The following is a 15,066-nucleotide window of genomic DNA, read 5'->3' on the forward strand; positions in this document are numbered from 1 at the left end:
AATGGCGGATTTGGAATAAGAACAGACTGTAATTGGTTTTACGTTATACCGACCCAAAATTGCGTTTGCAGCATTTGTATGCTTTGCCACGAAATACGACTATATTGCGGCGAAGCTGACTTTAGGACACAAGCCGCTATTGAGCAACACATATTAGACCTTTGCCCGTTTCTCAAGCTAAAGAGTTTAGTGCACGTGATGTTGCTATTTTGTTTGGGAGCTTTAATGTCATTTCTACATTAGCCTTCTACTTTGTACACATAGAAAGGAAGTGGGTGCACATTTGTTTCGGGGGTGTGTTCGAATTGGGCAGATACTGGCAAATGAATCGGCGGTTTGTTTTGGACGTTTTTTCCGCATTTTGTTCAATTCAACCTGCTGGATAATTCGGTCAATTTTGTTGGTTCTGCCAGGATCGAATTAACGGAAGTCGAGTGCATTTGTGAATAAGACTGTATGCTTTGGGTCCCCTTTTCTAAAACACCACAATGAGAAAGTGAGAGCAAAGTCTTGGTTTGAGCTAGCTGGTGGGTCATGTCCAAACAAGTTTATGGTGCAAACTACATGGGGACATATGATACAGACGACAGGACTGTCGCCTCTCCTTTGTCTGTGTTCCCTGTCCTTGATTAGTCTGTGCCATAAATTTCTTTGAAAAGGGAGAGAGAGATAAAAGCAAAGACAGGGAAGTTAACCGAGGGATATCTCTGGTTGGCTACCGTGTACCGAGGAAGGGGAAAAGGAGTACTGAAGATAAGAGGAAAAAAATGGAGAGGAGTGAACAATATTAAACTATTTGTGTGGGCGCTGTTAGAGAGACTGCAAAGGTGCCACACAGTCATGCAGTGCGTCAATGTCCGACAGAGATATACAATGTCAAATGGTGCACAGTCATGATTTGTTGCACGATACGGTATCTCTCCATGACAAGAGCCTTATTGCGGGGAGTGCATTCATAGAAGCTCTCTCCTATGTGAATGAAGTGTGCTGGAGTGTTTCCAGAGAGCGAGAGAGGATTGGAGCACTCACACTTTGCAACAATGTCGTCAACAATGCCGAGGGTGAAGCGGTACTCGAGGAAGTCGCGCAGGTGCTGTACAAGGCGTCGGAAGGAGTTGTCCAGCGTTATTTGCTCCCGCTCGTTGCCCTGGTAGAAGGCAATCTCCTCACTGCGACGAGACCGGCAGTGGTGTCAGCACACAGTGCAGCAAATGCGATAACACAAAAAAATTAAGAAGGCAGAAAAAAGCAGCGTGAAACAAGAGGCAGAGGAAATAAAAACAAAGGAAGTAAGGTTCCCGGACCAGGACGAATTTTGCTTCAACTGTGATACTTTCTTTCTGAGAAACCCATATGGGTTTCCTTTGTAGTTTCAAGGTTTTAAGAGATTATTTCATGACAAGCAATCGAGAAACTCGGTGATGCGGCAAGAGCAGTCCAAGAGTAACTAGATTGTCTCGCACAACAATGACAAACTATTTCACAGTACCATCTGGGCTGTTTAGCATGAAAGGTGATCACCCCTCAAATAAAACGCTTTCGATGAAAAAAATCCAACCGGGAAACACAGTTTCCTACCAGCGTCAGCATGTAGAAATTTTTCCTGCCCAAAGCTGTGACAGCAACTAAAATGAAACCCGACCACTTGGCACAGAAATTTGCGGTTCGCGACGGGCTTACATCGTTGCACATATTATGGCATCTCTTCCGCAGTTTGCGACGTTGCAGCACTCCTCATCACAATTTTCTTTCCTTTCGATTTTGGATGATGCAAGCAGCAATCTAGCAAATTTTTTCTAATTGTGCAGCCTGTTCCAGTTATGTATCTCCTCAAGCAGTACTGAAGGAAATGTCCACAATGCTTGCAAGAGGTTGCAGTAGCAAAACGCATGAGCCCCTTGTAAAATTTTCCAATGAGTCTAAGTGATGAACAGAACAGCTAGTTGTTACATATTCATGTCAGCTTCAAGTCTACAAATCACAAGTAATTGTTGCTTGAAAACGAATTCTGTCTTCCCTCTGATATTGCTCATGATTTTAAGGCAGGCAACGGTTGTAGAAGAGCTGCAGCTACGAACCTTCCTCATTCATTTCCTTGTCTTCCCTATGGCCCTATCAGTGTTTAGAATTGTTGCTCATTAAGACTACAGTGTGGCATACAAGTGTTTAAGCACACAATCTAATGACTCTGGGGTGACTAAGCTGGTTACGCTGATAGCTCATGCATGCAGGCCTCCGTTACGAACGCTTAAATGTAATTTAATAGTGTGGTTTGCCGAGCCAGTTGGTGCATGGTGGAGCGTATAGGTGGTTCCAGCAAGTACAGACATGAGCACAAGTGAAAGGAACGGACAGGACAACGCCAGACTTACAATTGAGGTTGGTTGCCTAACTCTGCTTCTGCTGAACGCATTGCAGTACAATTTTGCAGCGAAGTATTTCTGAAATAGCCTACGTCCACTTCAAATGCCTTTCTCCCCTTCGATAAAAGGTGGTTCAGGGCCCCTTTAGGTAATGCGAATCATTGCGGCAGAAGCGCCGACGTACACCGAGCTGGTGGGGCCCAAGCGGCCCGCGAAGCACATCGTCTTTTTTCTGCTGCGTAGTGTTTCCGAAACGACATCGAGCTGGTGGGCATTGCCAGAATATGATGCTCACTGACGCTCACTTCGGGCAGCTTGCAGCAGAGAAAGCCAGCGTGTTTCGGATGTCACCTACTAGAAGTGTGCAGTACACTTCCAATGGCAATACGCCACACATGTTGTGACACAGACAGGTGAACATGATTATCACAAAGGGGCTGGCGGTGATAGCTGTGAATGTGGCATGCGATGACTCGCGAGGAGATCTGCTGGCATCATTAAGAGGAAACTGACTGCGTGCGGGCGCTTTCACGTGACGTGGACGGGCAAGTACTGCAGGGAAGCTGCAGCGCTGGGCGGCTACTGTTCTTGATTGCGCACACCTCACCTCTTTTCTTATCATTGCAATTTGGCAATGTACTGAACGTTAGTGCCAAAATATAGTGTTTTCCGGGACCGTATCAACTGGGAAAAAAGAAACGCAACTGAATTGGGTTATTTTTTTGTGCTCTCGGTAGCGAATGTTAGTTTTGGGAAATCGTACAAAACGGGACTGTGTCAACGAGATTCTACTGCACTGATTTAGACAACACTGTAAATTTGTGGCCAGTTGTTTCTTTTTGTTATGTTGCATCTATGTGGTTGCATCATGCCGCGAAGCGACAGCACGATAGGTTCTGCCTGTCACGTCGCTTGAATGTCGCATGCATGTGGTTGCTGCTTCATACACGACGCGTTTTGGCAGTTGCAATTCAATGTGTCGGTAAGCTGCTTCAATGCGAATCACATCAATGTCGACAGTCACCCCGAGATGGCTTCTGCCAGAATTTTTTTTTTTCCCGCTGCAGTAGAAAGTGAAAAGCACATCCGGAAATACCGTCCCAACCGGTGCCCACCTGTTGGTGATGAGGCGCGAGTTGACGTATCGCAGCTCGCCCTCCAGCTTCTGCTCCTGGATGGTCATGCGGCCGACGGGACGACGCATGCGTGTCAGGATGACCCCGGCAAACAGCAGGTAGAGCAGCATGGCCCCAGGGGCCTCCTGGCCGATCGCAACTGACAGCCACCGCACGTAGAGCACAATGTCCAGTAGCGGCTTGCTCAGGTTGGAGTACAGGTCCGTCAGGCAACCGCAAAACTTCTCCACGTCCTGCAGCGTGCGACACGAGAGCATTAGCTACAGCAAAAGTGGCCAGCTGGCCAGTTAGTTACATGGCAAGCTAGCCAGGGCAAGCCCTGCAGTTACAGTTGGATGGAGGCAAAGGTCCCTTTCGTCAACCTTCCTCCTCCTCGCGGGCTTCTGCAAAACTGATTGGCCACATTCAGTGTCCCTATGCTTCAAGTTGGTGATTAATTTGGCTTTGCTCTACGACTGCTAGCCTCCTGGTCAGCTCAGCTCAGATGTAGGGTGACTGGCCTGGAAAGACGTTGGCCTCGGAGTCGATCTCCAGATGGGGACGCAGCTTTCTCCAACTGTGGAGTTTCCTTTACAAGAAACCCGTACAGGTCTTCTGTGTGGTTTCATGCTACGGTTGGGTGGATGCGAATTTCCCTTGCATAAGCCTTCACCGACCTCACTGTACTTTGTCATTTCTCTTGGCAGCAGGACACTCAAGCAATGCAGTCTACTGCTAGTGCCTAGTTAATGGTGGTAGTAGCAGTCATGGTAGTGAAGTGTTGTTAAACATTGACGCCTATTTTAAGAAAATAAGAAAAATCCCTCTCGGCATAAGTCCAGCCTTCATTTATTGTGCCCACCCTGGAAGGAAGGGTCCGCTTCACCCTTCCCCTATGAAACATTTTCTTTGTGCGACATGATTTGCAGAACGGTCCTAAATTTAGCTTTGTTGGTGCACATATTTTATGACAACACTTAGGGTGGACAGTGTGGAAAAATTGGCTGAAGGCTTAGCTTGGTTAAGCCTGGAAGATTGCGAAAGCAATACCCTTGGCTGCGCCTTCGTTCGGCTGATGGTGTGGACATGGTTGCCCTTTGTTAAACTTATGACTATCCATCATCCGACATAGCGCAAGGCAGCGTGCCGACCACTGCGAGGAGCTGAGTTGTAGCCCCATTTATCCTCCTAGCGTGACGTCACACCAGCGAGCGCCCTCTCTCGGTAGCACCGCAGCAGCGGCGCGCAAGGCTTCGCCTCCACCATCGATGCCGCGAGCTGGGGCCCCGTCTCTCTCTCGGTCTGGTGTGACGTCACACGGTCACGTGACGCACAGCTGTGTAAAGAGGTGCCACGACCACCGATGGACCGAAAGTGCGAGCAGTATTGCTTTCGCAATAAAAAACTGAACAAGACCATACAACACCAAGGTCAGTCTACACTCGTGTTCTCTGGTCCTGTCCCATATCTTTTACACTATCACGAAGTAACACTCTGTTGTGATTTCTGGTTTTCCACCAGGTGTTGCTACTTTATAGTAAATTAGCACCAAGCTGCTCAACCTTAATTAGCAATACAAGCCCTCGCAAAATCAGGAAGAGAAGGATAACAACAAGAGATCGGTGATGAAGAGCAGTAGTGCGTGCTTGCCTGTGTGAGCAGCTGGTCAGGGTTGGCGATGCGGTTGTCGAGGTTGCTCATCCGGTAGTAGGTGATGCCACTCAGGTACTCCTTGTACAGGGCGTGGTGCAGCCGAGACCTGAAGCGCAGCCGCAGCTCACTCAGCCCGTACTGAAAGAACAGTCTCGAGTCAACGCCCCCGTCCTGCCGTCAAGGTGACGCACCCACTTTCTACAACTTTTACACTGAAGTCAGTGACTATCACAACTGGGGCGGAGACAGTACAATCAACCGTCCTTCATGCCAATTGTACTTCACTTACACAGCATGTCATGTGGATTGGCCAAACATAGTGACATCATTATCATTATCACCAGTGGCAGCATACATTTAAAGCCCACAGCAGGATGAAGGGCTCTCGGAGAAATCTCCGGTTATTACAGTCCTGCATCATCCAACTAGTACATCCCATGTCTGCAAATTACCTAATATCATTGATACACCTAATTAACTGTGGCCCTTGGCTGCATTTATTTTCCATTGGAACCTGTTTTATTGCTCTTAACAGGCCACTAATTATTGGTTCCAGAGATTACACAAGCCAGTCACCTTTTTTTTCATCCTCTCAACCTCAAGCATAACCGAGTTTAACTTGAGCCAATGACTGAGGTTGAAAAGCATCGCTTCATACGAAAAATGGGGTGTGACCATGTTATTTCACCCCTGGATTTCTGATGCCACAAGAGCCATGAGGTTTGGATACAAACCAGCTGACTCTGCGAACGGCTATTGCTTCTAAATCTACACTCGCTGCACCTGTATTCTCGGACCTTTGGGGATCCTTTTTCTTTTACGTGGCACACTGCACTTTTGTGATGCCTCGGTGAAGCGATGAACGACCCGTCAGCGGTTTAGCCAATCAACGCGCCACTGATGGCGACGACCTTGAAAGTAAGCAGCCAAGGGCGCAGCCTGCCCCCTTTTTTTTGCCATAAATGCTCAGAAACAGCGAGTTTCTTTTTGATTAAAGCACTGTGCCCAAGCTTCAGCGCTGCTGCCGACACAAGAACACGGGGCTGCACCGAAGCAACAGCCACCTTCAATGCTACACAGTGCCTTGTGCTGCCAGAAAATGGCGGCGAAGGTACCACCACAATTTATATTTTGCGAGAATTTGCTGCCCCATTCTTCAATACTTTGTCAACTTTTGAGAAAAGCACTGTTCTTTTGTTGCAATGTTGACGCAGCATTAGTAAAATCATAGATGGAGCCCGAATTCATGAGCCTCAAGTAATATTTGGGAGAGCTGCCAGGTATGCAAACTGCACCAGACTTAGCTGAACCAATTATGCAGTGTGCTGCTCATACTCCAAGATTCACCACCTAGTGTATTTACATTCACATCATTCACCATATGTGAACAGCACATAAACTACTTATAAATGAACATTCCAGCATAAATTTACATATAAAAATTATTAAATTTAAGCAACTCTTGCATTCAAAAGCTTTGCACAAGAGCATTTCTTTAAGTAAGAGTTGCAATACCTGGGCAAAAGGCAAGCTGTCTTATGGGACCTGCCCCTTTGATAATAACAATTGTACATACATTCAGACAATAGGGATTGGCACTCAGATAAGAGAAAGCTTAAGCAAGCACAGATTAAGCACCATGCAAGACACACCGCATTACGGTACAGTTCACCACACAACCTCATCAGCTTTATACAAACAACAGAAAGACAAGGCATAAACTGTTGCTTACGAGGAAGCAAATGAACTAATGTAAGCATGGTGCATGGACACAGACAATTACGTTAAGTAGTTTGTATTTATGTTCTCTCACGGCATAGATATCAAATCCACTGCCGCACGTCCTAATGCAATGTCGTTCAATTTTACGGCAACGTCATGTCTAGTTTAACATAGATGCAGATGTGGGAATGCTCAAAGTCACTTTTTAACAATTTTTGCAGCAGATGAAATTTTATTCTGGATCAGGTTGGAGCAGACAAATTCTGATTTTGGAGCAGTCTGTAGCGCACCTTACCACTGCAGTGGTTCGAACGTGCAAATTTTAATTGAAAGCAGTATCGTAATCACAAAGCCTTGCATTCTGCAGCACTAACGAAGTGTTCAAGAGCAGCCTAAACGTATTTCTCACACTATTTTTTGCATTAAGTACTGGCAAAGTGACCGGAATTGCTTTCCCACAGAAGTTGTGAAGAAGCTAGGGTTAGCGAAGCACCACAGCAGTTCAGTCAAACACATTTCCAGGCAACGTGACAGCACCAACTAGCTCGAAACCAGGATTCTGCACGTGACTGACTTTGCTTTGCCACACACTAAACTCACCAGACGCACCTAGGCGTCTGGACTTCACACTGAGTGATTGGGTGTACGACCCCCCTCAATAAGCTAAGGGGAGCGACATTCTTCTCTTGGCCTGTCCTTTCCCGAGTTCCTTCGCCCTCTCAGTTTGCACTATTTTGACCGCATCGATGAGATAGACGCGATTGTGAGGCTGCACATCGCAATAACGAGCAACTGTCAGGCGCCGGCGTGAGTCAAAACAAAAGAACCAATAAAACAAAAGGCACAGATGCTTGCGCACCTCCGAGTGGTATAGGGCTTAACTGCGTGTGGTTGTTCGTGTCTGTACTGGCGGCCAGAATACGGAAGTTACTTTTACGTGCACTCCCAGACCAACAACATACTGCCCTGCACCGATACGGCAATCTTTCGCCAATGCCTGCCAAAGCCGCGGCTGCTCTCGTAATAAGGCACAGCAATTCACTCGAGTATCAAAATGGCACAATTGGCACGGTATGCCCACCCCTGTACATACATGTATGCACATTTAAAATGCGTACGTATACAAAAGCAAACTATAAAGGCTGCAAAATACAATTGTACAACTGAATCTGCATTTTTTTTTTCCTGTTCCATTTCGTTGGTTTAACTTAAAATGAGTCAAATAGCGTATGCCTGTAGAGACGCTTTGTATAGTCATGGTATGAATAAGCTCTTCATTCTTCACTGAACAAAATATTGTTACAAATAAAATAAGTTCAACACTCTGTATGACTGATGGCATGTGTTTGGAGGTTGAGTGAGTTGCGTTGAACACATTAAATGCCAAACAACTTTAGAGCAAATGATGTTAGTGCGGCCCTCTGTGAATGTCATCAAATTTTAATGATGCCTACCGTTTAATGCCTTCCCTTTTTTAGTTCCCATGCAGCATGAATGTAACATCTGCAGGTGACTTACCTTAAGGAGGTTGTTGACCATGGAAAGCTGTAAGACAACAAAGGAAAAAAAAAAAAGAGAGAGAAGCGGTCACACATCTGTACACTCATGCAGTAGGCTTGGCCTTCAAAAACGGCACAAGCCAAAGCTGATGTTTTTGTAATGACTTGAGGGTAATTTTTTTGCTAAGCTCTTTGTAAACTCTCACAATGGAAAGTTAAACCGCTCGCTTCATAAGTGTCCACGTCAACATTTAGAAAATGTAACTCTTGATGGTCTGCTCAATGGACGGGGACGAACCTTGCAGGAAATGAAAGGAAATGTAAAAATAAGACAAAATAAAAAAAGAGCGTCTGTACCGTACTACTTACAGGTCATTGATCTGTTAAAACATGTCATTAAAGGGAAATAACGCGTTGCCGCCTCAGCAGCAACTGCCCCCCCCCCCCTTGATACATAAATACAAAGTATACAAAACGTTATGTCAATGGCCATCTCCAAAGATTCATAAACCAGTCAATTAAGACAAAAGCATAACCTATACTGGCCAGAATTGGCTATAGCAGTGATAGACCTCCCAATTTGTGCGCTAATGATGAGTAAGATCATCAACAACTAATTTTTGGTAATTTACCTTCTAAATAATTACTTTGGCATATGTACCTCGCAGATTCTTCATGTGCATAAGATGAAATGTTTGTCCATGAATGTTTAGTGACCATGCAAGACTGTCAGCACATTCTAGTAGATTTCAAGGGCTCCACTGGCGGAATCACAGCAAGAATAAACGACAGCACGGTTTGGCAGAGCCTGTATTTAAGATTAAGTATTATAATAAAACTGTTGCAATGCATTTTGTCAGGTGAAACACGAGAGTACTTTTTCAAAGGTAATCAATGAGCCATGCGCATACCATCAAAAATAGACGATTTGGGCGTGCCTATCCAGTATTTGCAGCTTCCCTGTCACATTAAGTTGACACTTTCACTGCATAAAAATGCTTGGTAACTACATTTGATTTCGACTGTAGTTGAACTTTCGCTTTGAATTTAAACAGGCAGAAAAACTACAGTGAACACTGTACAAGCCATCAACTATATTGGTCCACTGTCGCTGCTTACTGAAATGGTGCTATAACTTAGTCAAGTGCTTTCCCGCTTTTTTTTGTTTGCCGCCATTCCATCACTGCAATATTAATGGATAAAGTATCTTATTATACTAGGCAGGGCTAGCTGGCTTTCCCTACTAGCTGGCATTCCCCTCAGTGCATTCAGTCTTGTATGGCAAGAGTCACTTGACACAGTGAACAGCAACATGGCTCCAGAAATTGCTTAGTGAGAAGCGTTCGCTTCCTGAAATGATTGAATGATTTATGGAGCTTAACATCCCAATGCAGCACCAGGGATTGCGGGCGAGTCTATTGCGGAGGGTTCCAGATTAATTTCGACCACGTAAACTTACTTAACATGCACCTAAATCTAAGCTCATTAGGTAAACACACCACAAATGAACAAGAAATGAATAGCATTGTCATGTCTGTGGTTTCACGCTTACTTAGCCTGTCCTTTTGAATCAGCGTAATGGGAACAAGTCAAGGCTGACTGAAACAAGTGGCTGTGTGTGAAGGCTCACCTATGTTTGTTCTGCATGTCCTTTTGGGCTGTACCTCAAGATAACTTCTAACAACGGCTTAATTCAGTCTCCGAAACTTGCATTAAGGTCTACACAATGCTTAGAAACTGGCAACAAAAATGACTGCACAACTCACTCCTGTGTGACTAGGCATAGCAAACATTCTCAACGGTATTTTTTTTTTCCTGTTCATGTTTCAATTTGTGCTGATGGTATGCGAGTGTTTTTTGCAATTCACTCCCATGGGAGCGGGGCTGCCACGGTCGAGACTCAAATGCACGACCACCTGCTCGGCAACAGGACGCCATAAGCACACAGACACTGTGGAGGGTGTTTATGAAATGTGTGCAATGGAGACGGGGGGAAGTGAGAACACTGAACTTACCATGGGCATGGTGAAGATGAACGCCTGCAACGTGTCCTTGAAGAGTGAGACATTCCGAGAGATGATGGCCCGCTCGATGATGGTGCCGTTGCGGATAAGCCAGATGTCGCACAGCGTCCGGCCAATGAGTGAGCTGGCCACCAGCAGCATATAGCCAAACTGGGAGGAGACGCACATCAGCCGTGAGCATGAGCCATGAGCAGCCTCCAATATGCCGACAGCCAATCTACGAGTCGGTCTACTGGTCCCTCCCATTCAACGCGACAAAGGGTAAAGGAACTCAAATCTGAACAAGCTACAACTACCAGGCAATGTGTCATCATCATCAACTTGGTTATGTCCACTGCAGGGCAAAGGCCTCTCCCATACTTCTCCAACTACCCCAGTCATGTACTAATTGTGGCCATGTTGTCCCTGCCAGCTTCTTAATCTCATCCGCCCACCTAACTTTCTGCCGCCCCCTGCTACGCTTCCCTTCAACCCTCAATGACCATCGGTTATCTTCCCTCCTCATTACATCTCCTGCTCATGCCCATTTCTTTTTCTTGATTTCAACTAAGATGTCATTAACTCACGTTTGTTCTTTCACCCAATCTGCTCTTTTCTTCTCCCTTAACGTTACGCCCATAATTCTTCTTTCCATAGCTAGTTGCGTCGTCCTCAATTTGAGTAGAGACCTTTTCGTAAGCCTTCAGTTTCTGCCCCGTACGTGAGTACTGGTAACACACAGCTGTTATACACAATGTGTAGTTACATTGTTTCACATGTTATACACGATGTGTAGGCAATGTGTAGTCGGCATCAAAAGTTTACGGACCATAAGATGTGACAGAAAATTGAATATTTTCAGAAGCCTGGACACATAGGTTCAGATTTCTAGCCTTTACTAGTATATACCGTACAGACTTGTGTAAAGGCTACACTTCTTTTTTCTCGCAACTTCGATGAGGTGTAGTCCTTACATGGGACCGAACCTTTCAGTCAAAATGGTGCTGGAACAGCAAGTGACTTATGCACACCCCAGATATGCAATTGCATCAGAGGTCAATGCACAGCTCTCACTATCTAGTAGCAGCACACGGAAGTACGCAACTCGCGAAAATTTGCCGATGTGTGTGGACGGCATTGGGGCACCAAACGCAATTGCTCCTCCATTGCAAATTTTTTTTTTTCCTCAATATCTTGGGCTGCCAAATCGGGAGTCCGGCCCTTACGTGGGCCTATATGGTACACAAACAACATGGCGTTGTACAGTCTTATTACCATTGCAAACTGCCCCTAAATTTAGTGTTCTCTTTTACAGCATGCGGTGCGCAAACTTTTGGCAGCAACTACATGCTCGAGTTGCACAATGCATCAAATATATAACTGATATGCAGAGTTATGCTTGCAAGAGGTTCATCTCACTAAGCAGAAAAAGAAACTGCATAAGCTTTATCTTTATATAATGACTGGGTTTTATGCAGTAACTCTGCACAGTAGGTAATAAAGGACTTCTCAGATAAGGGTGTGAGGATTAACTTTCACTACCTGAAAGTTCTTCGAAATGCAGCTCATGGAAGTAAGCTAGCACCCTCACAACCTGCCTCCATCAGAAATCAGAGCCCACAGTCAAGAGTTGAGCTCGTGACCCTGAGCTCAGCAGTGCAAAGTCATAGCCACCAAGTCACACTGACAGTCAGCTGTCATCAGCATCTCCTTTCGCACCTCTCTAGGCAGACTTCCAGCCGTGTATCCACGCCACCTGCACTCAACACTTCTTACTTGGGACACTCAACACAAGAGTCAAGAGTGGGAGAGAGGGTAACACAATTGCAATACTACTACTACTGCCTCTCATTCAATGTTCCTCTTTTACCCTCGTCAGGCACTGTGAGCACTGTAGTGCATGCCAAGATGGTGCATCAAAAAAAAAAAAAAAAAAAGCACAGACGAAAATAATGATATCTAAGACGGGTCACACACATTTTGAAGCATTTCTGATTGAACCTGCACTGCAAGTTCGAATAATATGCATAAAAAAGTTTCAGTAAAATGAGTTGGAAGGATGAGTGTTTGCAGTATGACATCATGTAGCGGGTTCACTTACTGTTTCTCATAGCGTTTCACATCAGCCATATTTTTTCAGGCAGCTGCATCAAAGTGCTTTCCAAATATGCTACATGTGAAACAGCTGATGATGCTCTCGTATCAGAAGTTGCAGAAGTTCTCACATTGACTCTACATTCAGTGAACCTGAGGGAAATCGCAATAGAACTGAAAATTCATAGCCCGTTTTTCAGCTGTGCGAACTCCTCATGGCCCCGAAGATGCAAGAAATGTGATGAAAATTAAAATTAAGCTTCAGTGAACGGAATTGATGCCCGAGGGGTTATTTAACGCTTTTGTCACTAAATTTCTCGAGCAAAAGAGATCAATGACCAAGATTGTGAAATGCTAAGACGCTTTATGCTGCCTTCTTCCTCCTGTCTGCGACAGAGAGAATCAGAATTACATTTGGCATGTTGCCCATTTTTGTATCCTCAGCCGTCTGACCCGACGCGGGCATTCCAAGACACGACACGGTGGGACAATCCCAGGCCACTTCTCGTAATACACGTATGTCTACGTGAGTGAACACATGCTGCCCTTGGAAAGAATGCAAGCATTTCTCTTTCCTCCAACAGAGGAACAGAGTTAACCATTCACCCTGTCTGCAATTAATGCAAGTTCCACACCACCTGAGGCACAAAAGCATTGCTAAGGCACTGCATGGTTCTGCTTGTGCGACACTAATCAAGAAACGAATTAAATTCTGTCAGTACTAAAAACCAAACGAAAAATGACAAACTCACTGAAAACAATGTGGACAAAACAGAAACTGTGAACCCATAGCATATTTCATTACTGGGTACTGTGCAACAAGTGAAAGCTTTCAAGAACTTTTTTTTCTTGACTCTGTTGCAAACAACACAAGCTATCGCAGCAATGAAAGGGGTTGCAACAACTTTGCCCTAGAAAGCTGCATAATTATTACACACAGTGCGCAGTAAAAAACATGGACAAAGAATAGATACAAAACATCAAAGCTGGCCCCATCTCATGGCAATGTTGTGCTATGCGTGCACGTTGCATTATGCTGGTGCCACATGGGACAGCAATCAATCGCTATCAAAAGCTCAATCAAGATCAAAGGTGCCTGTGTGGCACCGGTATTGTGTGGCCCAAGACAAGAACAAGAGTAGCAGCAAAGTGCCAAATTTGATTGGCGTTTCAATCTCGTGAAGCAACAAGCACCTCATCTCTCTACTTACACGCAACAAATAAGGCAACTTAATGCATTCCACAACTGCCACTGACCGTATTGCACTGGCAACAAGAATCAATGTTACATGGCAAAGTGCTGTCACAATGAATTTCAATAAGCAGCCTCTTTAAGGAAAACGGCAACCAAGCTGGCAATCGACACGGCGGCTCCTGAAAACAACAACTGCTCTTGCCAAACGTTCTCGCGCGTGGGGCACATCAAGCGAAGCGCGAATTTCCCAAGTGTGCTGTTTAGAATATCTGGTACTTGAAATCTGCCGCTGCCGTACGCTTCGCGCAGTTTAAATGTATGGCGTGAATCTGTCAATGACGGCGATCCGTTCCCAAGACTGACAAGATTGAACGTGCAGAAGTCTCAACTTGCACGCATTACTATGTTTAGCTTTCAAAAAACGTGAGGACCCACCTCTGGCGTGAAGACGCCGGGGATGACAACCTTGAGTAGGCTACCCAGCTGCCTGCAGTGGACAGAAGGACGAAACGCGTAAGAACTTTTGATGGCGCTCCGCCCGATCGTCAAAAGGACTCGACGTCGGCTCTCACCTGAAGAACTCGCGGTCCACATGCGCCTTCTCCTTTTTGGCATCTTTCTGCGGGGTGCCCGAACAACACACGATTAGCCGAGCTCCCCGGTCGCGAGACAAACAACTCACCTTGTCGAAAACCAGCGCCGCCGCCGCCAGTTCCCGGCTCCTGCGCGGACGGGAAAAAGACGGCAATGTCAGGCATGGTAGTACAATTGGATCCGCGTTTCTTCGAAAACGCCGCGCGCACGTTTATCGGAGATAACGCGCTGCCGCTGCCTCATCTGTTAGTTTCGCGTCTCGGACCAGCCCGTAACCACGGCGCCTGCAATGAATGTCACGACCACGACACTTTACTTGCTCGCACAAACGCAAGTCGCACGTTTCAATTCTCGGCGAGCCGAAAACGCGCACCGGACACGCGCCACTGGAAAGACTCGCCAGAGGAACTAGGAAAAGTAATCAGTGGCCGGCCCCCGTACTTGTCCGAAGTACTTAAGCGCACGCCGCGACGCATGGCTAACGGGAACCCGCGGAGGATCGCGCGCCGCTGCCGCTACACGTTCGCCGGCCATGTAGAACTCACCTCTTCTGCTTCCTGAGAAACCTGAAGTAGGACCAGGCGTAGATGAGGGCAACCGTGCCGGCGACCACGGCAGGCCGCCGTTGCTCGAGCATCTTGCTCCAGGCCGCCGCCATGTTCTCGTCTGCGGCCTGTCAGCTGATTGCCGTGCTCGGCGGCTAGCGCGCTGCGGAGATGATCGTGGCGGTGGCGCAGAGCACAGCAGTCGCGCACTCGCACACACTCACACACGCAACACACCGGTCAGACTGCTTTCTCCTCGAAGGAGCCCGCCTCTCCTTCGCAC

General features: G+C 46.3%; 1 protein-coding gene across 1 annotated transcript in view; it reads right to left on the reverse strand.

Annotated features, from left to right (window-relative positions):
* The window catches only part of Abcd3 (ATP binding cassette subfamily D member Pmp70), a 34,691-nt gene extending 19,646 nt beyond the window's left edge, over window positions 1-15,045 (reverse strand). Inside the window, exons 1-9 of the mRNA XM_050167504.3 lie at window positions 14,784-15,045; window positions 14,327-14,366; window positions 14,217-14,263; window positions 14,080-14,131; window positions 10,368-10,526; window positions 8,372-8,398; window positions 5,129-5,269; window positions 3,479-3,732; window positions 1,030-1,169 (exon numbers count right to left, since the gene is read on the reverse strand). Coding sequence (XP_050023461.1) covers window positions 1,030-1,169; window positions 3,479-3,732; window positions 5,129-5,269; window positions 8,372-8,398; window positions 10,368-10,526; window positions 14,080-14,131; window positions 14,217-14,263; window positions 14,327-14,366; window positions 14,784-14,896 — 973 coding nt within the window. The 5' untranslated portion in view covers window positions 14,897-15,045. The remainder of the gene's footprint in view (window positions 1-1,029; window positions 1,170-3,478; window positions 3,733-5,128; window positions 5,270-8,371; window positions 8,399-10,367; window positions 10,527-14,079; window positions 14,132-14,216; window positions 14,264-14,326; window positions 14,367-14,783) is intronic.
* Between the last annotated feature and the right edge of the window lie 21 nt (window positions 15,046-15,066).

This window comes from Dermacentor andersoni, chromosome 11, assembly GCF_023375885.2.
Source record: "Dermacentor andersoni chromosome 11, qqDerAnde1_hic_scaffold, whole genome shotgun sequence".
NCBI classification, from domain to species: domain Eukaryota; kingdom Metazoa; phylum Arthropoda; class Arachnida; order Ixodida; family Ixodidae; genus Dermacentor; species Dermacentor andersoni.